This window comes from Orcinus orca, chromosome 1 (assembly GCF_937001465.1).
Source record: "Orcinus orca chromosome 1, mOrcOrc1.1, whole genome shotgun sequence".
Taxonomy (NCBI): Eukaryota; Metazoa; Chordata; class Mammalia; order Artiodactyla; family Delphinidae; genus Orcinus; species Orcinus orca.
Window position 1 is genome coordinate 154,995,623 of NC_064559.1, and position 25,128 is coordinate 155,020,750.

Below are 25,128 nucleotides of genomic sequence, written 5' to 3' on the forward strand. Positions count from 1 at the left end.
TTAATTTGTATTACCAAGAGATAGACAGTTGGGTTGTTAAAAAGTAATGTTCTTAGTAAGTGACCAAAGACTGAGAATTTACCTTTTAGCTTGCTAATGTCATGCTAACCTTTTTGGATAGTACTAAAATAGCTTAAAATAGCTCTGGCTGTCGACATAAAAATAGTGCATGCCAACTAGTGTCCTTCTCTTACGTGCCAGGAGGGTAGAGGAAGGGAATTTTTACATTTCTACTAAACTACAAAATAGGAATAGTAGCAAACTATCCTTGAGAAACAAAAAATCTAGAAGTAGTAGAATTCTTCAAACCTAACAAAACGCTTGTTATCTCTAGAAGCTCTCAGTTTTGGTGTACAATTGTCATCCTGGCTTAAATCCCAAGCTGTTTTTTCCCCTCAGGAGATATTTAGCTGTGTGGTGACTTAACCGTATAAATAGCAACGAATATAATAGTTTACTCATTTTCTGCAAATGTTTAGCTAAATAAATCCAGAATAAAGTAGCAAACTAAATCCAGACAAGAATTTTTCTCTGAAACACATATTCATAGCATAAAAATTGGTAACATTTTGTTAGAATTCACAGAATTTTGCAAACTTAATGGAAATCTAGAATTCTGCCAAGGATTTCGGTACCAAGATTCCTCCTAATGATTCCCCTGGCTAGTAGTTTCTTCAGAATAAATGTATTGATTGTTTATTATAATGACAGCGACAAGTTCCCCAAATCAGTGGGGACCAAAATAAAGAAGAGGATTTTAGAAGTAGTTAGACTGTTAAAAATTGTGCTTGAATCAGAGGTAGGAGAAGACTGACTGCTTATAAAGCTGTTTTGTTTTTTTCGTCAAGAACTCTTTCTTTTAAAACTGGCAAAGAACATATGTAAATGTTTTAATGAATTGTGACCTGGCTATCAGCAGGCCTAGAAATGACTCCAAAGCAGGAAACTACTGTAGAGGTGTTGCTCTAAAAATAAAGATGTTGAATGAGTTTTTTGTGGCTGTGCAAAAAGTGGGAAGAGAAACTAACATTTATTGAGTCCCTATTATGTGCTAGTCACTTTTTATATGCAATGTAATATAGTCCCCATAACAGCTGTAGGAAGTTTGAATTAACCCTATTTTACCAAGGTGGAAATAGAGGTTCAGAGAGACTGAATAACTTGCCCAGCATCAGACTGTCAGCAGGTAGTAGCGTCAGGATTTAAACCCAAGCCTGACTGCAGAGGCCATGGTCTTTTCAGTGTTCTGCCTCCTCTAGCTGACTCTGGCAGAAGCACCCTTCACTCTTTAGTTTTGGGGTAAGAATGTAATGTAAAATAACCAGGTACCCCATGGCAGCACAGATGGTTCCAAATCTTGAGGCCAATCTGTACATGAGAAAGTTGGAAGAATTAATGTGATTAGGTATTCTACAGACTCGGCAAAAATGGAATTTTCATTAATTTGAAACTTTGACTAGTAGCTTGTAGCTACTTGAAAACATTGACTGAAGGAGATATTTCTTCATTCCAGAGATAACTAGAAGTTATCTGCCAGGTTGTAGCAAAATTCATGCGTATTTTGAAGTTCACTAACACACTTTCAATTTTAAATGCTTCGATATAATTACAGGTGTTTACCCATAGTGGAAAAAATGACTTTGTCACCTATATTGGGATGAGATTTAGATTTTACTTTTATTCTTCTTTTCTTCTTTTTTTAAGCAGAGGAGTGGAATTTGAGTAATCTTTTTGTTTCTTCCAATGAAAATGCCCAGCAAAGGTCAAGAAAGGTTTATTTTGAAAGAACAGTGTTTTTTAAGAATGACTGAATTTATCTAAATGCTTTCAAGTTGGGATGATAAACTAATTATGGAGGCTAAACTCATTGCTTTGTGATCCACCCCATCAGTGTTTTGGGTTTTACATAAATGTTTGTTCATCCTTATTCTTATTATTAATTAATATGATTCTTATAAAATATTTATTGGGGTACAGATGGACCTACTGGCTGGCAGGCTTACAATCTCATGCTCTTTTTCTTAACATTCTCTCCTTGACATACTCTCCCTCTAACATTCTCGAATAGTTATTAAGTGCTATTGTGTGTCTCACAGTGCTAAGCTCAGGTGATAAGAAAGAAGGATGAATTAGGTGGTATTCTTGCCTTTGAGAACCATTTAGTTGTCTTGGGGAGCAGACCTGTCAACATCAGAGTCATAATTGTTACCAGTTCTGTGGGAAAGGTGTTGGGGTCATTGTGGGTTGGAAAATGGAGGTGGGTCAATTCCATCTCCTTGTTGGAGAGGGAATGCCTATCTCATGGAGCTTTGCCTACAGGATGAAAATACAAATAATATGAATAATCAGTATTGTTTGGTAGGTTATGAATTAAATTTGGAACTTAGGAACTCCAAGAATTCTGAGTTTGATTCTGTTCCTAAATTCCTTTCTTCCTAAATTCCTTGTGTGCTTACTACAATTTTATTTTAAGTTCATTTCAGATTCAGTCAATTCAGTATTACTGAGCATCTTCCTTGTGGTAAAAAAGCCCTGTGCTAAGTTCTTTGGGGAATATATGAGAAATACAACATAGTCCTTGCCACACAAGAAAGACATTTGACATGCTACAGAGATGGTGTAAGATCCAGCACCAAAGTGCATGCCCGTCAGTCAGTCAGTACTATAAGTATTCAGGTTAGGAAGAAACTGATGTGGGTTAAATATCAAGCTTGGATTTTTAGAGGAGATAGGGCTTGGTTTTCTTACCCACCAACTGCAACAAGTAATGCTAACCTGTTCTGGGGGTTGTTGTTAGAGATATAACTTACAGAAGTGGTTGAATGGTTTGCTTTTATTAATCAGCACAGAAGCAGTGGGTGGAAGCCATAGTTGCCCTAGTGCAATCCTAGAGGCTCATAGTATCCTACAAGAGGTTGCAGTTGATTTGTTCCACTGGAAGGTTCAGTTTCATAGTAGTCAGTGGGTTGTTCGTCTGAAGTTCTGGCAAAAAGGGTTCACATTACAGAGTGGAATATGTGGCAGGATTTCAGGTAAGTGTTTTCTAGTAAGTCAGGTTCATATTCAGTGTGTCTTTTAGGCTTGGGTTTTCGCTTCAAAATATGTGTACATATAAGTGGACAAACATTCATGTATGTGCGTGTATTTTTTTAAAGAGTGGACACTTTTTTGGTGTGACAGTTTATCTTTTTTTTTTTTAATTTTTATTTATTTATTTATTTGGTTGTGTAGGGTCTTAGTTGCAGCAGGCGGGCTCCTTAGTTGTGGCATGCAAACTCTTAGTTGCAGCATGCATGTGAGATCTAGTTCCCAGACCAGGGATTGAACCCGGGTCCCCTGCGTCGGTAGTGCAGAGTCTTAACCGCTGTGTGCCACCAGGGAAGTCCCAACAGTTTATCTTTAAATAAAGCTGTTCCCATGTTAACAATTTCAGTCTACTTCTGACCTTCAAGTAATACTTCACCTATAGGGTATGATGCCTTGCACGATGCCTGATAAGATGCTTCCACATTAATCATTTTCCCTAATCCTCATTGTGTACCTGTGTGGTAGGTTGTTATCTGATATATAGAGGTTAAGGACATGCTTGAGGTTACATGGTAGCTGAGGTCAGCACTAGAACCAGTCTTTCTTTTTTTTTGGCCGCATCCTGTGGCTTGTGGGATCTTACTTCCCTGACCAGGGATCGAACCCGTGCCCTTGACAGTGAAAGCACAGAGTCCTAACCACTGGACTGTCAGGGAATTTCCCTAAAACTAGTCTCTCTGACTCCAGGGAGATCTCTTGCTGTTTGCCTGACCACATCTATCTCCCAAAGCCACTTGCTGCATCCCTGACTTGTTTTTTCCCCCGTTCAGGACTTGCGTGCATACAGAACAAGCTACTGAATGGGAGAAATATCTCAGATTAGTATTAGAAGTGGAGTCCCTGAAGCTTGGCTTTCTTGTTACTTAATTGTTTACAAATAATTATTTATTTCACTCAGTGAATATTTATTGAGTGCTTATTACGTGTCAGGTGCTGTTCTAAGTTAAAAAAAAAAAGACATGTCTTTGCTTCAAAGGAGCTTGCATTCCAATGGGGTAAGATATACTAAGCATAAATTGTGTAATAAGAGCTATGAAGAGAGATAAAACGAGGAGAAGAGTGATTGGGGAAGTGCTATTTTGGATAAGATGATTAGGGAGAGCATCTTTATAAGCTTCGTTTGAGCAGACGCTGAACTGAGTGGACTGAGACCAGTTTGTGTGGCTCTTTGGAAGGAGTAGTCTAGGCCGAGGGAAGAGCAGGCTCTAAAGACTGAGGTAGGAGCTTGTTCACAAGGAGCATTTTCTGGAGTGGCAAATATCAGGAGACATCAGAGTGGGCCTTGGAAGGTGTGGAGGCAGAAAAACAAAAGGTACGTTCCAGGTGGAATTAATAGCGTGGGCACAGGCCCAGCCGCAAGGACCAGACTCTTCCACGTGGTTAGAAGGTAGAAGTCAACGACTTTGGAGCCCTTAGAGGATTCCTTGGAGAGCATGTGGTTCCAGACCCTTGTTTCACAGATGAGGGAACTGGGCCCAAAGAGGGCTCAGGGCGAGAGCCCAGATTTTCTGACTCTATGACTAGTGTCTCCTTCTTCCTGCCATCCCACAGCCCGCTTCCTTCCAAGTTGGGACTAGTGCCAGACACAGGAATTTGCAAGTTACTCTGCAGACAGTGACACGTCCCTAAGAGTTTGTGACATAAGTGGTACAGTGGAGAGGACTTGGGGCCAGAATGCAAAAGACCAGCAAACTCCAGTTCTGTCTGTGACCACTGTCTGACTTTGGATGAGTCCCTTCTGCTCTCCAGGCCCACTTCGTCATGTGGTAACCGAGTAGGCTGGGTCCACTGAGTCGGCTGGTTCTCTAGGTAGGGCGTGCTTCGGCGCTGAGACAGTGTTTCTGAGGAGTAGGACGCACGCCAGTGTGGAGACTGGGCTGATGTTCTGACAGCTGGCACGAGCCCAGCTGCCTCCTGATAACCTGTGCTGATAAACTGCTCTCATCTGTTGCGCTCTTGGCTTTCCTGACCCAGAGCTTTTTTGATTGTAAGCTCTCTGTGTACTGAATGAAAAGATCTCCAAGATAAATTGTTGAATGAAGAAGCACAGTGTAAAACAGTGCATATGGTTTACTAACTTTTGAGTAAAATAAAAAGGGAAAAATAAGAATATATATACACATTCATTTAATTTACTTACTATTTAAGTAAAGAAACTGTGGAAGAATATGCATGAAACTAATAAAGTAACCACCAATTTGTGTGTGTGTGAGAGAGAGAGAGAACAGGGTAAGTGTAGAATAGAAGTGGGAGGGAGACTTTTCATTATTTGTCTTCTTATATTTTTTTGATTGTAGAGCCATATGAATGTATTTTAAATTACATTTTATAAAAGGAAAATAAGAAAAAGATAAAGGTTTTTTCTATAAGTAATGACTATCCTGTGATGAATTATAAATTTTAAAATAACTGGGGGAGGTGGGACAAATTAATTTGTTCTCATTGTTCAGAGTTGCAGACTCTTGACCCAGGATTCAAACTGAAGCAAAATCAGATCCAAATTATTTTTCTCAAAATCCCACTGTTAACCTTAGTAGGGAGAGGAGGGAAAACTTCCCTCTGTTAGGGCAGGAATCCAATAAGGGGGCTCTGAAAGTCAGCTCCCCAGGGAAGCAGGAGTTACATAAAGCAGTTGATGAGCTGGCACAGCCTTTAAGCAAGAATTGAAGGCCAAGGAAGAAAAAACTAAATTACCATAAAAATTGAAAGGCAAGGTGCAATTGAACAACTCATCCTAATGAGCACTAAGGTCCTTGGCAAAGCATTCTGAGAAAGCAAATATGTGCGTGTAATTTTTCAAAAAGTTTAAATTCTCAACGTCCCAGGTTTACCAGAAACAAAGGAACCAGTATATCCAGCATTTAGTTTTTTTAGACACATGTCTTCTAACTTTAAAACATTCTCCTTTTAAAAAAAACCATGGGACTTCCCTGGTGGTGCAGTGGTTAAGAATCTGCCTGCTAATGCAGGGAACATGGGTTTGATCCCTGGTCCAGGAAGATCCCACATGCTGTGGAGCAACTAAGCCCGTGTGCCACAACTACTGAGCCCACAAGCCACAACTACTGAAGCCTGCACGCCCTAGAGCCCACAAGCTGCAACTACTGAGCCCACGCACTCTAGGGTCCCAGTGCCACAACTACTGAGCCTGCATGCTGCAACTACTGAAGCCCACATGCCTAGAGCCCATACTCTGCATCAAGAGAAGCCACTGCAATGAGAAGCCTGCACACCTCAACGAAGAGTAGCCACAGCTAGAGAAAGCCCACGCGCAGCAACGAAGGCCCAGCACAGCCAAAAAAAAACAAAACAAAACTATGTATCACGCAAAAGCCAGCTTACTGTTAACCAAAGATATCTATTTAACATAGATAAAGGCAGAACAAGCATCAATTGACTAATGACTTTCCAAAGGACAGACTGTGTTTAAACTTGTTAGTCGCTGCCTCCAAAAGGGAATGTCTGTAGCACAAAGCCAGTGATTCAGAGTCTCAGGAATTGGAGTCTGACTTTCTGACAGCACACCCTGCTAGGTGTTCTCACGTAGGGATGGGAGAACAGACCTCTTGCTGTAGCTCTCACAAGGCCAGCACTGTAGGCACTGGTACACTGTATAATGTCTTCATTATATCACTGGTTAAATTACATGGCTCAGATGAGTTTTACAGGAAAAATTATTGCACAGATCATCTACCAGGAGGTGTCTTACTAAGCATTACTACTAAATAATGAATTTTTAGCCTGTCTAGAGTTATTAATCTTTTCTGGGTCCCTTTGTGGATCATTACAGACTGATTCTCAACCCTGAAGTGTTCTTTCCACATAGAGACAGGACCTTCCGGCTTTCTGGGCCTTGGTATTCTCAAATGTAATACAGGTGGGTTGGATCAGTTATTTTTTTATTTGTGAATGACTAGATCTTTCTCTTTGCCTTTATATTGTTTGACTGACAAAGTAATGTTTTTAGCCATTCTTACCTTTGAGGATATGCTTTTTTCAAATAAGAGTAAGTGACCCCATTGACACTAGTACTGGAGTATGTAGTTTTGACATGGTATGTAGGTTTTAACATAGGCAGTAGAACCTAGCAAGAAGGGGTATTGAAGATCTGTGGGTTCTTATTCCTTTTCTCAACTAGGAGCAGGAGGCAGGCAGATGGTTACAGTAGTGCAGAAGATGGGTTGCTAACTAGGACCACTGGTTGCATGAACTTGTCTAACTTTTCCAAGGTGGGGGGGAACCATGCAGATCATTTACACCACTGACATTATCTTCTGCCTTAGCAGGTGTCCTGGCAGTTTACTTTCTAGGCTAAGGATTCAATTCCTTTCTCAAGAGTTTTTTGGGGAATGAATTTTCAAAATAGAATTCATTAACCTTTTTTTTCTTTTAACCATGAAGTCCAAAGACTAAGTGGTTTGTTTATTTTTAGTCTTTATAGTAAGCAGGGAGGTATCCAAACATAAGAAAATGTCTCCATGATGCTTTGGATTTTATTTCAAATCTCAAGTAAATTGGCAACAGATTTTCCTGGGAGTGAGAATGGTTGCATCTAAGACTCAGGTATATGTTGAAATTATTCCCTGCTTTTCACTAGATTAGGGTGGTGATTTGGTACTAATGTGGCATTGTAGACATTGCCAAGTTGTCCCAGCACTTTCTTGTTAAGCCTGCACATAGTCTCAGACTTTTCACCAAGATACTGGTCCAGATAGGCAGATCCGTCGATTAGAGCTAGTTGATTAGACAAAATCTGATTGTATCCCTACATTAGATTTTTTTTCTTTTTCTTTTTTTCTTTTTAAACTGAAGTGTAATTGACTTACAATATTACATTAGTTTCAGGTATACCTTCACTAGATTTTATTCATTATGTTACTGATTACTGCCTAATCTTACTCAGTCTCCCTTTCTTAATTTCCTTAACCTAAGCAACTAAAGAACACATTTTTTTCATTAAAGTTTTTTTCTAAATATTTTTATTTAAATGAAAGTCTTATTTAAACCAAATGCCTAGTTTTAGGAAGTGGTAGGTCCATATGACCTGTTTGCCCATTACTTATGCCACATTCTTTTCATGCCTGTGGTGTGTATTACGTTACACTATCAGCACCTGTAGAACCAGAGACTTCATTCAAAACAGAAGGAAAGCCTTAGAAAGCACGTTTGTATGTTCAGTCTGTAATCACAGCCCGCACTCAGCCAGCACTGAAAATTGCCGGCCTTGTGTCAGAGAGCCCATCTAGTTCTGTGCCACACAGAATGACCAAGCAGGTCATTTTCTTCACAATGGCTCTTTATCAGTTTTCTCTAGAGGCAGAAGTTTTGTTTTGTTTAAAAATTGAATAACAAAGTACATTCTCACCGTGCCTTCTTTATTTCTAACTTAGGGAGAAGAAAAATTCGCTTGTAAATCTATCACTGAGAGATAACAGTGATAGAAGTGTTAAGTGAATAATCTCTCTGAATGTAAATTATGTATACATTTAAAGACTCTGTATTTTATTCTCTCGACTGATTCTCACAAGAGACAGATGGAGTAGTTTTCTATATTTGTAATATAGGTAGAGGTTTAGAAAGGTTAAATGACTTTATGACGGCCTCACAGAAAATTAATGGCAGAGATAGAGTTAGAACTTTCGCTTTTTGACTCAGTAACCATGTGGAACCATCTAGGAGAAAATTCAGAATATATTGCCTTGTCTTTGGTTTTCCCCAGTAGTCCAGATAGCAGGATGAAGGTTATGGAGCTGAACAGGTATTTACTAGCTGAATAATTTTGGTAAAGTTACTTAATATTTCTGAGCCTAGAGCATAATAGCTTAATAAGCAGTAGCTTTTATTGTTTTTATCATGCCATCTTTATGGCATAATAAAAGGAGAGTGGACTCCTTTGTACTGTAGGACTGTTTGGGTCATATTTATCCTGCAGCTATACATTCAAATGTCTGCTGCTTGCCAAAGATCCATTCCTATGGCAAAGCAGGGGAATGCAACAGGCTGCCTGTCCTGTAGACTGGCTTTCTCCAGAGACAGGCTGAGTATTTAGGGAAAGAAAAAAATCCCGTGAGAATTATATATAAATGGAATTATGTCCTTGAGATTTAATATTCTATATAGTTACTTTGTTCCCAAAGGGGACTGTGCACTAAATATTTGGGGCATTTTTCTGAATAAAATTTAATGTTCCGTGTAGAGAACATTGGGCTTTGAAATATGTTAAGTCTACCATGGATTAGCTGTGTTACCTGAAGTAAGTCACTCATTGTCTTCTGGGGATAATAAGGCTTGGCCTTTCTATTGTAGGAATCAAATGACAGGCCATGTACGGAAGCACTTTGTAAACCATAATGTGCTCCATAAATATAAGGTGGTACGTTTTTATTGCTGCCGTTTGTCCCTTCACTATCAGCAAACCTGACTAAACCATCTTCAGCTTAGTGCTCTGAGGCCTACCATGGGGCCTGGCACATGATCGGAACTTAGCAGATGTTGAATTGTACATTGAAAGCAGTGAAGGACTGTTGAGAAAGGATGAGGAGAGAAAAGAAAGATATAAAAAATGACCCAAGTGAAACTTTTAGGGATGAAAAATATAATCAGAATTGAAAAATAAAGCAGAAGGTATCAAACAGATTAGATACTACGCAAGAAAAGTTCAGTGAATTAAACAAATAGTAATAGAAACTATTCAAGATGAAGTTCAGAAAAAAAGACTAGAAAACAAATGAACAGATTATTAGTGACATGTAGGATAATATTAAGGGTCTAACATTTGTGTAAGTATCGTCCTGAAAAAGGGGCAGGGTGGGGGAGAAAAAAAATATTTGAAGAAATAATGGCTGATTTTTTTCCAAATTTGATGAAAACTCTAAACCTGTGCCCACAAGGAACTCAATAAACCTTAAATAGAATAAGCATAAAGGAAACTATACCATAAAGAGGGATATTCCATAATGCTAAAAGGGTTAATATTAGTGGGTGTAACAATACTGAGTGTGTATGTACTTGATGAGAGAGCTTCAGAATATATGAAGCAAAAAGTGATAGAACAGAAAGGATAAATAGACCAACCTATGATTATAGTGGAGATTTTAACATTCTCCTTTCAGTAATTGATAAAACAAATTCAGAGTCATTAAGGATAGAGAAGACTTGAACAACACCATCAACCAAGCCGACCTAACTGACGTTTGTAGAGCACTCCGCTCAATAGCAAGAGGATACACATTTGTTTCAAGTGCACATGGAACAATTCACCAAGATAAACTATATTCTGGGCCATAAAACAAGTAGTAATAGTTTAAAAGAATCAAAACCATACAGGGTATGTTCGCTGATCAGCACAGAATTAAACTAGAAATTAATATGTATTATAAAAGAAGAAAGATTTAAATTCAGTGATCTAAGCCTCTCCTTTAAGAAACTAGAAAAAAAAAAAACTAGAAAAAAATAAGAGCAAATTAAACCCAAAGTAAATAGAAGGAAGCAGAAATCGATGAAATAGGAAACAGAAAAGCAGTAGAGAAATCAATGAAACTAAAAGCTGGTTCTTTGAAAAGATCAGTACAATTGCTAAACCATGGCCAATTGATCAGGACGGAAAGAATATACAAATTACCGACATCAGGAATGAGAAAGGGGCATCATTACCCAGCCTGCATATATTAAAAGGATAATAAGGGAATTTTATGAACAATATACCATAAACTCAAAAACTGAGATGAAATGGACAAATTCATGAAAGAGACAAAACTGCCAAAGCTCACTCAAGAAGAAATAGATAACATGAATAGCCTTATTCGATTAAATAAATTGCTCTATTTAATTAAAATAAGTAAAAGCCCTAGTTTTTAGCCCTATCTTTATTAAAGAAATTGAATTTTTAGTTTAAAACCTTCCGAGAAAGGAAACTCCAGGCCCTGATCACTGGAGAATTTTACAAGATGTTTAAGGAAGAAACAATGCTAATTCTACATAAAATTTTCCAGAGTATAGAAAAGAACACTTCCCAATTGATTTATGAGGCCAGCATACCCTCTACCACTAGCTGACAAAAAATTACAAGGAGAGAAGAAAACTATAGTCCAAAAAAATACAGCAGTATATAAAAAGGACACTAAATCATGACCAAGTTGTGTTTATCTTAGGAATTAAGGTTAGTTTAAAATTGGAAAATCAGTTAATCAGTGCAATTCATCATATTGGCAAGAATAAAGTAGAAGAATATGTCGATAGTTTGAGAAAATGTATTTGACAAAAATTGACACCCATTTATGAGTTTAGAATTCTCAGCAAAGTAGGAATAGAAGGGAACTTTCTCAACCTAATAAAGGACATCTACCAAAATAATGTATTGCTATTTTACTTAATGGTGAACGACTGAATACCTTTTCACTAGGATTGAGAACAAGGCAGGGATGTCTGCTCTCATATAATGTTCTATTCAACATTATACTCGAGGACCCCATCAGTGCAGGAAGGTAAGAATAAGAGATTATAAAGGAAGAATTAACAATATCTCTATAAAAACCATGATCATATATGCAGAAAATCCTAAAGAATCTAGTAAAGAGTGATTAGAACTAATTAGTTTAGCAAAGTTGTGAGATATACGGTCAGCATATAAAAATGGACTGTACTGCCATATACCAGCAATGAACACTTGGCAACTAAGTAAATAATACCATTTATAAAAGCTTCAAAAGTATGAAATACTCAGGGAAAAATTTAACAAAATATGTCAATGTCTGTACACTGAAAACTTTATAAAACAGTACTGAGAGAAATTTTAAAAGACCGAAATAAATGATTTTTATATTTATGAATGTTTATGAATTGGAAAACTTGATATTATTAATCTGTCAATTCTCTTCTAATTGATCTGTAGATTCAACACCGTTCCAATCCCATAGCAGGATTTTTTGTAGAATTGCTAAGCTGATTTTGAAATTTATATAGAATTGCAAAGGACTTAATCATAGTCAAATTTGAAAAAGAACAATGTTGGAGGACCTAGCGAATATCATACTAACTGAAGTAAGTCAGACAGAGAAAGACACATATTATATGATATCACTTATATGTGGAATCTAAAAAATAATGCAAATGAATCTATATACAAAACAGACTCAACAGGTACAGAAAACAAACATATGGTTACCAAAGGGGAAAGGGAGTCGGGGGGAGATATAAATTAGGGGTATGGGATTAACAGGTACAAATTACTATTACATAAAATAGAGAAGCAACAAGGATTTACTGTATAGTACAGGGAACTCTATGCAGTATCTTGTAATAGCCTATAATGGAAAATAATCTGAAAAAAAAACATATATATAACTGAATCACTTTGCTGTAACCTGAAATTAACACAATATTGTAAGTATACTTCAATTAAAAAAAACCAAAAACCTTTTGGGGCTTCCCTGGTGGCGCAGTGGTTGAGAGTCCGCCTGCCGATGCAGGGGACATGGGTTCGTGCCCCGGTCCGGAAGGATCCCACGTTCCGCAGAGCGGCTGGGCCCGTGAGCCATGGCTGCTGAGCCTGCGCGTCCGGAGCCTGTGCTCTGCAACAGGAGAGGCCACAACAGTGAGAGGCCCGCATACCGCAAAAAAAAAAAAAAAAAAAAAAAATTTTTTTATAAAGAAAAGAAAATTGTTGGAGGATTTATCTACTTGATTTCAAGACTTTTGTAAAACTACTGTAATCAAGACAGTGTAGTATTGGATTAAGAGTAGACATAGACCAATGGAACAGAGCAGAGAATCGAGAAGTACAGATAGACCATTTGGTCAGTTGTTTTTGTTGAAGGTAACTAAATAAATCAATGAGGAAAGGATAATCTCTTCAACAAATGGTGCTGGAACAGTTTGACGTCTATTTGCAGAAAAATGAACCTTGACCCTTACCTCAGGAAATACACAAAAATTAATTTGAAAAGTGTTTTGAGTTGCATTGTGTTGTTCCTCCCCTCAAAGCCATGTTGAAGTCCTACCCCCAGTATCAGAATGTGACCTTATTTTGAAACAGGATCATTGCAGATGTAATTCGTTAAGATGAAATCATAATGGAAGTAGAGTGGACCCTAAATCTAATATCAGTGGCGCAGTTATAAAAAGGGTAAATTTGGACACAGACAGTAACATAGAGAGAATGCCATGAGAACATGAAGGCAGACACCAGAATGATGCCTCAGCAAGCTAAGGAACACCAGAGATTGCCAGCAAATCACCAGAAGCTAGGGGAGAGGCGTGGAACAGATGTTCTCTCACAGCCCTCAGGAGGAACCAACCCTGCTGACACCTTGATCTTGGACTTCTAGCATTTAGAACTGTAAGACAATGCAGTTCTGTTTTTTAAGTCACTCAGTTTGTGATACTTTGTTACAGCAGCCCTAGCAAACTAATACAAAAAGGATCATAGACCTAAAAGTAGAGCTAAAACTATAAAACTGGAAGAAAACACAGAAAAATATCTTTGTGATTTGGGGTTACACTGGGTTTCATAGAAAAGTCATAAAAAGCAAGAATTGTAAAACACAAAATTGGTCTTAGACTCCATCAAAATTAAAATTTTTTTTTTTTTTTTTAAATACATTTATTTATTTTTGGCTGTGTTGGGTCTTCATTTCTGTGTGAGGACTTTCTCTAGTTGCGGCGAGCGGGGGCCACTCTTCGTCACGGTGCACGGGCCTCTCTTGTTGCGGAGCACAGGCTCCAGACGCGCAGGCTCAGTAGTTGTGGCTCACGGGCCCAGTTGCTCCGCGGCATGTGGGATCTTCCCAGACCAGGGCTCGAACCCGTGTCGCCTGCACTGGCAGGCAGATTCTCAACCACGGCACCACCAGGGAAGCCCTAAAATTGTTTATCAAAAGACACTATTAAGAAAATGCAAGCCAAAGACTGAAAATACTTGTATAATCATATATTGCATATATTGCATTCATATATATTGGGTTGGCCAAGAAGTTCATTTGGTTTTTTCCGTAAGATGGCTCTAGCAGTGCTTAGTTGTCTTTAACTTCGTTCAAAACAATTTTGTTAGATTGTTTTGTTAGATTGTATGACAGCTGTCATATCAGCCTGCATTAAAAAAAAACATGGATATTGGTGAATTTTTGTCTAGTCATTTTAATATTGAAGATGGGAAGAAAGCAACATTTTTGGCACATTATGCTTTATTATTTCAAGAATGGTAAAAACGCAACTGCAACGCACAAAAAGATTTGTCCAGTGTTTGGAGAAGGTGCTGTGGCTAATCGAACGTTTCAAACGTGTTTTGCGAAGTTTCGTGCTGGAGATTTCTTGCTGGAAGATGCTCCACGTTCAGGTTGACCAGTTGAAGTTGACAGTGATCAATCGAGGCATTAATTGAGAACAGTCAACGTTATACCACGCGGGAGATAGCCAACATACTCAAAATATCCAAATCAAGCGCTGAAAATCATTTGCATCAGCTTGGTTATGTTAATCACTTTAATGTTTGGGTTCCACATAAGTTAAAGTGGTAAAAAACCTTCTGGACCGTATTTCCACATGCGATTCTCTACTTAAACATAACAAAAACGTTTCGTTTTTAAAACAAATTGTGACGGGCAATGAAAAGTGTATACTGTTCAGTAATGTGGAATGGAAGGGATCGTGGGGCTGAAATGAATCACCACCAACCACACCAAAGGCCAGTCTTCATCCAAAGAAGGTGGTGATGTGTATATGGTGGGATTGGAAGGGAGTCCTCTATTATGAACTCCTTCCAGAAAACCAGTCAGTTAATTCCAACAAGTACTGCTCTCAGTTAGACCAACTGAAAGCAGCACTCGATGAAAGCGTCTGGAATTAGTCAACAGAAAACGCATAATCTTCCATCAGGATCACGCAAGGCCTCATGTTTCTCTGATGACCAGGCAAAAACTTGTTAAGGCTTGGCTGGGAAGTTCTGGTTCATCCGCTGTATTCACCAGACATTGCACCTTTGGATTTCCATTTATTTCAGTCTTTAGAAAATTCTCTCAACGGAAAAAGTTTCAATTCCCTGGAAAACTGTAAAAGGCACCTGGAACAGCTCTTAGCTCAAAAAGATGAAATGTTTGGGAAGATGGAATTATGAAGTTGCCTGAAAAATGGCAGAAGGTAGTGGAACAAAAGGGTGAATACGTTGTTAAGTAAAGTTCTTGGTGAAAATGAAAAAATGTGTCTTTTATTTTTACTTAAAAACTGAAGGAACCTTTTTGGCCAACCCAATATATATGATTAAGGACTTGTATCTAGAATATATTTTTTAAAACTGTTAATTTAAAACTCAGTAGTAAGAAGACAACTTGAATAAAATTTGGAAAAGGTTTGCACAGACACTTCACTAAAGAAACAGTACTGATGGCAAAAAAGCACATTAAAAGATGCTTAACCTCTTTAGTGATTAGGGAAATGCAAATTAAAATTACAATGATACACGTAGGGAGTGGTGGATTTGGGATCTGGGTGCAGGTCTGACTTCAAAGCCAGTAATCAGTTTATGAAGGTTTTAAAAAAGAAGAAGAAACGGAACTTAGAGGAAAGTGCTACAAGTTTCAAGACAAAAGATGTTGGTGTCTGTGTGTGAAATAGAATGTATTCTATTTCTTCAAGAGTATTAGGTCTGGGGACTTCCCTGGTGGTCCCGTGGTAAAGAATCTGCCATCCAACGCAGGGGACTTGGGTTCCATCGCTGGTCGGGGAACTAAGATCCCACATGCCGCAGGGCAACTAAGCCTGCGTACCGCAAACTACAGAGCCCACGCGCTCTGGAGCCCGAGCGCCACAACTAGAGAGAGAAAAACCTGCACGCCGCAACTAGAGAGAAGCCCGCATGCCTCAACGAAGATCCCATGTGTCGCAACTAAGACCCGACGCAGCCAAAAAAAAAAAAAAAGTATTAGGTCTGTAATACTTTACTCCGGTTTATCTGTGTGAGTCTTGCCATGCTTCGACCAGGTATAAACTACAATTTTCATGTCAGTGTATAAATATTTTAGACATTTAACCCTAAAAATAACATTTGATCCCCTAGACCAGTATTTCTTAAAATGTTTGACCTCTACATACAGTTAGAAATAATAATTATATTGTGATTCAGTATACACTCCCATGCACACATAAATGAGGCAAAATTTCATGAAAAAATATTTCTTGTTACACAGAATACACCCTGTTTTCTATTTTGTTCTATTTTATTTTTGAATGCTATTTGTGATCAATAAATTGATTCATGACCTAAAAAAAATTAAAATTATAATGAGCTACCATTTATTTAATCACTTGGATGGTCTGAAACAATTCCAAATGTATGTATGAATGTAGAGCAGCGGGAACTCTCATAACAGTTCTGGTGGGAATACAAAATGTTATAGCTACTTTGGAAAACAGTTGGACAGTTCATTATAAAATTAAAGATGCATTTACTGAAAGAACCAAGCCATCCACATTATGTCAAGTGAAAGAAGCCAGATATAAAAGAGTACATACTGTACAATCTCTCGTTTATATGAAATTACTGAATGGTAAAACTCTAGTAAGAAAGTAGATCAGAGGTTCCCAGGGGCTGTAAATGGGAGAGGGGACTGACTGTAAAGGGGCAGGAGGGAACTTTCTAGGGTGGTAAATATTTCTTTCTTTCCAGCTTTACTGAGATACAATGGACATTTAATATTGTGTAAGTTTAAGTTGTACAATGGTTGATTTGATACAGTTATGTATTAGGAAATGATTACCACAGTAGCATTAGTTAACCCTGCCATCACCTCACATAACTGCCTTTTTTTTTTTGTGGTGAGAACACTTAAGATCTACTCTCTTAGTAATTTTCAAATATATAATAGTGTTGTTAACTATAATACCATGCTTATACGTTAGATCCCTAGAATTTACACATCTTATAAGTTGTAAAACCAACCTCTCACCATTTCCCCCACGCCCCAGCCCCTGGCAACCACCATTTACCCTCTGTTTCTGTGAATTTGGCTTTTATAGATTTTACGTGTAAGTGAGATCAGACCACGTCTGTCTTTCTCTGTCTGATTTATCTCACTTTTGCCCTCAAGGTCCATTTATGTTGTTGCAAAAAGCAGGATTTCCTTTCTCATGGCTAAATAATGCTCCATTGTGTGTGTGTGTGTGTGTGTGTTTTCCATCTTGGCTGTACAAATTTACATTCCCACCCGCAGTGCACAAGTGCTCTCTTTCCTCCACACCCTCTCCAGCACTTGTTATCTCTTGTCTTTTTGATGACAGCTATTCTAACAGGTGTGGTGTGCTTACTGTGGTTTTGATTTGCCTCTTTCTTTTGATTAGTGATGTTGAGCACCTTTTCATGTACCTGTTGTCCATTTGTGCCTCCTTTTGGGGAAATGTCTACTCACTTCCTTTGCCCATTTTTTAATTGGGTTGTTTGGTTTTTTTTTTTTTTGCTGTTGAGTTATATGAGTTCCTTATATACTTTGGCTATTCTCCTCTTATCAGATATATGGTTTACAAATATTTTTTCCCATTCCGTAGGTTGTCTTCTCATTTTGTTGATGGTTTCTTTTGCTGTGCTGTGCAGAAACCTTTTAGTTTGATGTAGTCCCTCTTATCTTTGCTTTTGTTGTTTGTGCTTTTGGTGTCATAGCCAAAAAATTATTGTCAAGACCAGTGGTAAGGAGCTTTTCCCTGTGTTCTCTTCTAGGTTTCATGGTTTTAGGCCGAAATTTCTTTATCATGACTCTAATGGTGGTTTCATTACTATATATTTTTCAAGACTCATTGAATTACATACTTAAAATTGGTGAATTTTATTTTTTATATGTTACGCCTCAACAAAGAACCATAAACAAATTGAATGTCTACTGTCTGTCAAATGCTGTGTTCGGAATGTGACTCAGTTAATTTGATGTGGTTCCTCCCACCAGGGAGCTCACAGTCTGTAGATGTGGTGTAGAAAGATTTGCAGTTCAGAGAGATAAGAGCACTAAAGAGAAGTACTGATGAGGCACAAAGGAAGGTGTTCTTGATCCGGGAAAGCCCCACGAAGGAGCTGCTTGGCTTCTAGTTTGATGGGTGAGCAGGAGTCAGATGAATGTAGAGGGGAAGGGTATTCCAGGCGAAGGCATGTGAGTTTGAAACTGCAGGTTATGTTTTATAAACCACAAGGAGCCTGGTATTGCTGGAGCCCTGGAGCTGTGAGATTTATGTTCAAGTGGTAAGAGTTGAAGCTGGACAGGTTGGCAGAGAGAGAAAAAGTGGAGCGTTTCTCATATTTGCCTGACAAACTCATATTACAAGAGAAATTATGTACTTGAGAGACAAACCCTCCCTACTGGATGAGAAATGAGATGATCAATGCACCTGTCATTTCTATTCATTCCTTTGCTTTTGGCTTCAAAACAAACAGAACAACAGAAATCTTGCTTTTACAAAATCAACTGTTTTAAAATAGGAATTCTTCCTGGACAGACCTCAGCTGAATTTGTGTAACTAAGGCTGTACTTGAGCTTTCACACGTTACAGGGAAGAAATACGTTTTAGGGTTTGAGAAAGCCTTTATTTAATACCAGCCATCTGGGAAAACTGCTGAGATTAGTAGGACATGGCTTGTGCCTTCAAGCAGATATCAGTTTCCTTGTACCAACATGGAGAAGTACAAAATCTCCCTCACCTTACATATTTTGGAAAGGAGAAAACCTTACAAAACTGCTTGTTGATTCAGCTCCATGTATATGACATTCTTGAACATCACTCTCTATGCTTGGAGCGATGCAGGGAAATGTATGTATGTGTCAGAGTGTGGCGGGAGCAAGCGCACAGGAGTTGGGTTAATGAGTGGAACGGCTGATGTTGAGAGCCTGCTCTAAAGTCCGGGGCTTTCTTGTGTATTACAGGCAATGGATTTTGAAGGCTGGGCCGACACCCTCTTTCTTCTGCAGTTCACCCTCTCTTGTGTGATGGGGTAAGCCTTTGCTGCCTTGTTAACAGATAGTTTTTCGAGGCAGATTTGTTCTAGCGTCTTTTTGCCTCATTCCTTAGTATCCTGTTCTGTCTCTTGAGTGTATCAGCTTAGGATAAACCTCCAGATTCAAGTGGTTTCACCACCCTTGGGAATGTGCCCTCAGGGCTACCAAACTGATCTCAAAGTCATGCTTAGAAGGATGAAGGAAAAAAACTAATACTTACCCAATAAGCTAATATGTGATAAGCACCATTATATTTCAACATGCATTATTTAATTTTATTTCTACATTGACCATTTGACAGAGATTGTTGTCCCCTTACCTATGAGAAAGCAGGCCCAGAATTCAAGTAAATTGTCTAAGTTTGCAGAATTAGTAGGTAGCAGTGGCAGCCTTTGAATTTAGGGCTGACTTCTCCCTGCCAGGTTGTAGAAGGCAAGAGGGTATCTGCAAATGTGCTGTTATCTGCCTCTTCTCTTCACCTCCAAATATCCCTAATGCTTTTTTCCCTCAACCAGTCATTTCGCTCGATATTTGTGACCAGATCTGGCACAGGCTAGGTACATAGTGATTGGATGCTTCAAAATAAAGTTGACGTGATACCTTGGTACTGAGTCAGGCTTCGAAGCCTCATTGTAAAATCTGGGGCTGCTGACTGCTGCCACTTTGTTGTTAAGTGAACTATATCCCCTCTTAAAGTAGTTCTCATTTGCTTTTCTTCCATCCTTAAGAATCTCTCTTGCCTTCACCCTGGTCTGGAATCATATTGGCCTCATGGTGACATGCACACCTGAGCCAGGGCCTGTGAGTCCTGAGCTTTCTATCTGGGTTAGGTGAATTAAGACTATGATCTAAAAAGAGTACTCATGGTTGTGAATGGTGGTTTCAAGGTTTTGGTGTGGTAGCTGGGAAAAGCACCTGATCGTTAAATGTACGTGTGTTTCTCTTTAATGAAATTTTTAAAAAATGTGAAGCTGCAGTATAAGCAGTAGTGAAGTAGGGAAAGCTCACAGTCAGTCAGTGACTAGTAGAATGTACTGGCATGGCCAACACTGTTTCTCTTGGCTACCGGTTATTATAAAATCAGCAGTTGAATCTTACTTATAAGATACCTTTTCCTTCTTTTTTTCCAGATTTATCTTGATGTATGCCACAGTACTCTGCACTCAGTATAATTCTGCTCTTACAACTACAATAGTTGGCTGTATTAAGGTGAGTTGAAAAAATACTGTTCTCTTTTGGGTGCCTTCTTTATTTGAAAAGTGTTCCTCTAAAATAAGTCTGGCTGTGGCCTTAAGCCCCATCATTCTTATTTCCTCATGTGTTGCTTTGGTAGTTTGACGACTTGTGGGGTGGTTGCTAGAACAATCCTTAAGAACTCAGGGAAAGCATCATCTCTACTTCCAGGCAACTTAGGTCTGAGGAGTATGGGAAAAGGAGAATGTGTCATCTCAGAGCAGAGGGAGGAGAGTCAGCCCTGTTTCTCACAGAAAAGATGACTAGCTTGGTTCTGATAGGTTTGTCCCTTTAACTCCCAATGAGAATTGTTCTCTGCCTCGCTGAGTTCTGGCTGTTCTGTAGGAAAAGGATGCCTGCCAAAAGCTAATCCAGGGAGTTTTCCTAAGCGTGAGCCAAACCTTAAATGGCCCACTTTTAAAAGCTGTGTCTGACATTTCCAGTGATGTCATTTCCTCCTGATCCATTTTATTTGAGGGAGGTTCATTTGTCTTCAGCCAGGAGAGCCAAGCTGACTTGAATATTGAGCTGCAGTTAGTGACTTGAAGCCTGAGGCCTCTTTCATCTGACTTTGTGATTCTGGTGCTTTAAGATCGAAGAGGCCACAGCATCCCTGAATTCCAAAAGAATTAGTGAGGTAGGCTTGCTTTCTAAGAAAAGCAAGATAGAGGTAGGTCCTGGATCATTTGGAGGAAAGAGTGCAGTTGCCCTTGGAACTTACTTTCTGGTGCCCCATTTGTCAATAGCGAGGGAAGGGGTTGCAGAGGCAAAGTTTGTGCTGTTCTGCTATGTTTCCCTTTACACCCCCAGTGGAGTTGTGTCTGCCTGACCTCATTTTAGAAACTAGATTTGGGTTAAAACTTCAGAAGGTCTGTGTCTTCAAATCATGGATTTGGAGTGTTTGGTGTGAATAGAATTCTAAATTAAACTATAACAAGTAGTTGTGTGACTTCCCGTGAAAGCTAGAGATAGGCATTCAAAGGCCTGGCCTGGCTGAGACAGTTTCAGCCCCCAAATTAGCTCTCAGCCCTGTTTCAGTTTTTGTAAAGTGAGTGCTTCAAGAGCAAAGTAGATGACTTGCCTTTTCAGAATAAAAACAGTAAGAACATGAGAGACAGAACAGTTGGTGCCATGTTTTTAACCAAGAAGAAGGATGGTGAGGGAAAGTTATTTAGCAGATAACTAAACCTATTTGCTTAGAATTTCTTAGTGTACGTTCTTTATCATTATTAGCATGGGGTACAAATACAGTCATGCTCTCATTAACATAAAGTCCAGTACTTTTCTTTTGATATTTCTTCCTTCCCACAGAACTGTATGAACTTAGTCCAAAGGGAGCAGTTTTACTTCCAAGCTCTAGAGGGAGGGGAAAAAATGGATTATCTGATTATAGTTGACCCTTAAACAATGCAGGTTTAAACTGCTCTGGTCCACTTAATACTCGGATTTTTTTCAGTAGTAAATATTACAGTACTACACCATCTGTGGTTGTTGAATCCACAGATGCTGAATCACAGGTAAGGAGGGCCATCCATAAGTTACAGTCGGATTTTCCACTCACCCCTAACCCCTGCTTTGTTCAAGGGTCAGCTGTGGTTTATAATTGCTGTTGCTTCTCACGGCCATGTGGTTTTGCTATTAAAGGATGTCTTATACCTTCAGACAGATGGGAGTACCCTGATGTCCTTGCTGGTTTGGAGTGTTTCAGGCCACAGTGGAGCTTCTTTCATTAGCCTCCCAGTTACAACCCTTGTAGCTCAGTTACTGTTACAGCAGGCTTCAAGCTTCCTTCTGTGCTTGAGGATCCTAACCCCATAAACCCTTGGGTCAGCATTCCTTGTTTCTCCTGAGTGTGGTGGGAAAATTACTTAGGAGAGCTCGTTAAACACGGAAATTCCTAGCCTCACCTCAGATGTATTGAATCAGAATCTCTAAAGTAGGACGTGGAAATCATCAGGGTTTCCAGCTGAGTCTCAGGTATGCTAAAGGCTGAGATTGCGGTCTTAGTTTTGAGCTACCAGCGCAGACTCTTCTGTGCTTCCTGGTAAGTTCTACTTTGGGAACATGAGTGTCTTTTCTGATAGAAAACCTTGGTTAGGATACCCTAATATATACTTTAAGTTTTTCTAACTTCTGGGGCTTCCCTGACGGTCCAGTGGCTAAGACTCCGCAGTCCCAATGCAGGGGGCCCGGGTTCGATCCCTGGTCAGGGAACTAGATCCCATATGCCACAACTAAAGATACCGCATGCCAAAACTAAGACCTGGCGCAGCCAAATAAATAAATAAATATTAAAAAAAAAAGTTTTTCTAACTTCTGACTGATTTTGAGCAACAAGGGTTGAGTTCTCTGTCCTTTCCCTTTCTGAAGTTCCTTGGGCAGTTTATGCAAATTAATCTCTCTTTTCCCTGGATCTCTGTATTCCAAGAGGTCCTGTTACACATTTTCCCAAGTTGCCTACCAACCTTGTTTACTGTTACATGGTATTTAATTTTATTTTTTTCCTCTCAAATAATAAGAAAATCTGCTCTAAAATAACTTTCTGTCTCCATCCTTAGACCTAGAAGAGGCTGACATAATTTTGAATGCTCTCTCAAAGCGTACTCTATTAAAAAAATAATTTTGAAGTTTGTTTTTGGCTTCTTAAAAACACTGTGGCACTATACTTTCTGCTTCACAGGTCTAATCGGAGAGAGCCCAGGTACTAAAAATATTTGTGACATTTACCGTTTCTGGCAGTTGTAATAGCACAGAGGGAGGCAGTGACTTAACGTGAAAGAAGAGAGGTTAGGGAAGAACTGAATTAGATGAAACTTTGGAAAACTTTTTTTTTTTTTTTTTTGTGGTACGCGGCCTCTCACTGTTGTGGCCTCTCCCGTTGCGGAGCACAGGCTCCGGACGCTCAGGCTCAGCAGCCATGGCTCACGGGCCCAGCCGCTCCACGGCATGTGGGATCTTCCCAGACCGGGGCACGAACCCGTGTCCCCTGCATCAGCAGGCGGACTCTCAACCACTGCGCCACCAGGGAAGCCCTGGAAAACTTTATATCACCTTTACGGTCTGAGGATAATTAAAAGGGAGCCAGACGCTTTCACTGCCCTGGGCCCAGTTCTATCCCTGGTCTAAGAACTAAGATCTCACAAGCCAAAAAGGGAGTGAGATAAGCAGAAGATGTTTACACCTGGGAGTTTAAGGGAGTTGGGAGAGGTGATTTTAGGTACGCTACTTTGAGATGACTTCCCCTGTGGTTTTTTAAGGTGCCAAGGAAGATTGCTCTAGAAACAGTCTTTGAGTTGGTAAATTCCCCACCATCCCTTTTTTCCTTTCAAGAAAGAGGGAAAGATGCTTGCATGGAAGCAGATTTTCCTTCTTCACTCTCCCCTGGCAAGTCAACTGCTACCTCTACGGGAGGAAAAAAAGCACTCTTCTCTGAGATTGCTAAACATGCCTTGGTGTTTTCTGCCCCTAGTAATAGCAGTGCTTTTCTATCTAGATTGATAATGTCAGCGCGTGCCACAGGGCAGGGAAAGTTTGATAACTTTTTAGTATTCTTCAGTATCGGTGAAAGCATTTAGCTTTCAGAGAGAGACTGGGAAGAGACTGATGTCATTGTTTTTTAATTAGTTAATGTTCACGCTCATTTTAGGGTCGTTGGGTTTTTGTTATTTTCTGTTTATTTGTTTTTGTATTTTAAGGATATATGTTTGGGTCTTTGTATGGATGAGTTTATATGAATATTGAAAAAGTTCAGTTAAACCTATGAAACAGTATATTGCCATTTTTCTTTTTAGAATATATTAATAACTTACATCGGAATGGTCTTTGGTGGAGATTACATTTTCACATGGACAAACTTCATTGGCTTAAATATCAGGTAAGTAAAAATATTTAACTGTAACCACTTTGATGAGTGGATTTGGATTGTCAAATAGTCACAGTAAGCTTAGACTGTTTCACAGAAAATTTGTTCATTTATTATTAGACAAACATTTATGGAGTGCTTGCAATGTACTATATATATATTTTTTACTAAAAAATTTTTTTATTGAAGTATAATTGCTTTACAATGTTGTGTTAGTTTCTGCTGTACAGTGAAATGAATCAGCTCTATGTATACGTATATCCCCTCCCTCCCACCCCACCCCATCTAGGTCGTCACAGAGCACCAAGCTGAGCTTCCTGTGCTTTATAGCATGTTCCCACTAGCTATCTGTTTTACCTACGGTAGTGTTTATATGTCAATCCTAATCTCCCAGTTTGTCCCACCCTTCCTTTCCCCCCACCCCCGCCCCGTTGTGTCCACATGTCCCTTCTCTACGTCTCTATTCCTGCCCTGAAAATAGGTTCATCTGTACCATTTTTCTAGATTCCGCATATATGCGTTAATATACAATATTTGTTTTTCTCTTTCTGACTTACTTCACTCTGTATGACAGACTCTAGGACCATCCACATCTCTACAAATGACCCAGTTTCGTTCCTTTTTATGGCTGAGTAATATTCCACTGTATATATGTACCACATCTTCTTTATCCATTCATCTGTCATTGGACATTTAGGTTGTTTCCATGAACTGGCTATTGTAAATAGTGCTGCAGTGAACATTGGGGTACATGTGTCCTTTTGAATTATGGTTTTCTCAGGGTATATGCCTAGTAGTGGGATTGCTGGGTTACATAGCAGTTCTATTTTTAGCTTTTTAAGGAATCTCCATACTGGTCTCCATAGTGGCTATGTCAATTTACATTCCCACCAACAATGCAAGAGGGTTCCCTTTTCTCCACACCCTCTCCAGCATTTATTGTTTGTAGATTTTTTGATGATGGCCATTCTGACTGGTGTG

At 39.1% G+C, this 25,128-nt stretch overlaps 1 protein-coding gene across 3 annotated transcripts in view; it reads left to right on the plus strand.

Annotated features, from left to right (window-relative positions):
* SLC35D1 (solute carrier family 35 member D1) overlaps nucleotides 1–25,128 on the plus strand; it is a 54,604-nt gene that overhangs the window by 11,583 nt on the left and 17,893 nt on the right. For all 3 annotated transcript variants that reach the window (XM_049698388.1, XM_004280765.4, XM_049698392.1), the window contains 3 exons: nucleotides 18,981–19,048; nucleotides 20,183–20,261; nucleotides 24,077–24,159. In XM_049698388.1, the coding sequence (XP_049554345.1) occupies nucleotides 18,981–19,048; nucleotides 20,183–20,261; nucleotides 24,077–24,159 (230 nt within the window). The remainder of the gene's footprint in view (nucleotides 1–18,980; nucleotides 19,049–20,182; nucleotides 20,262–24,076; nucleotides 24,160–25,128) is intronic.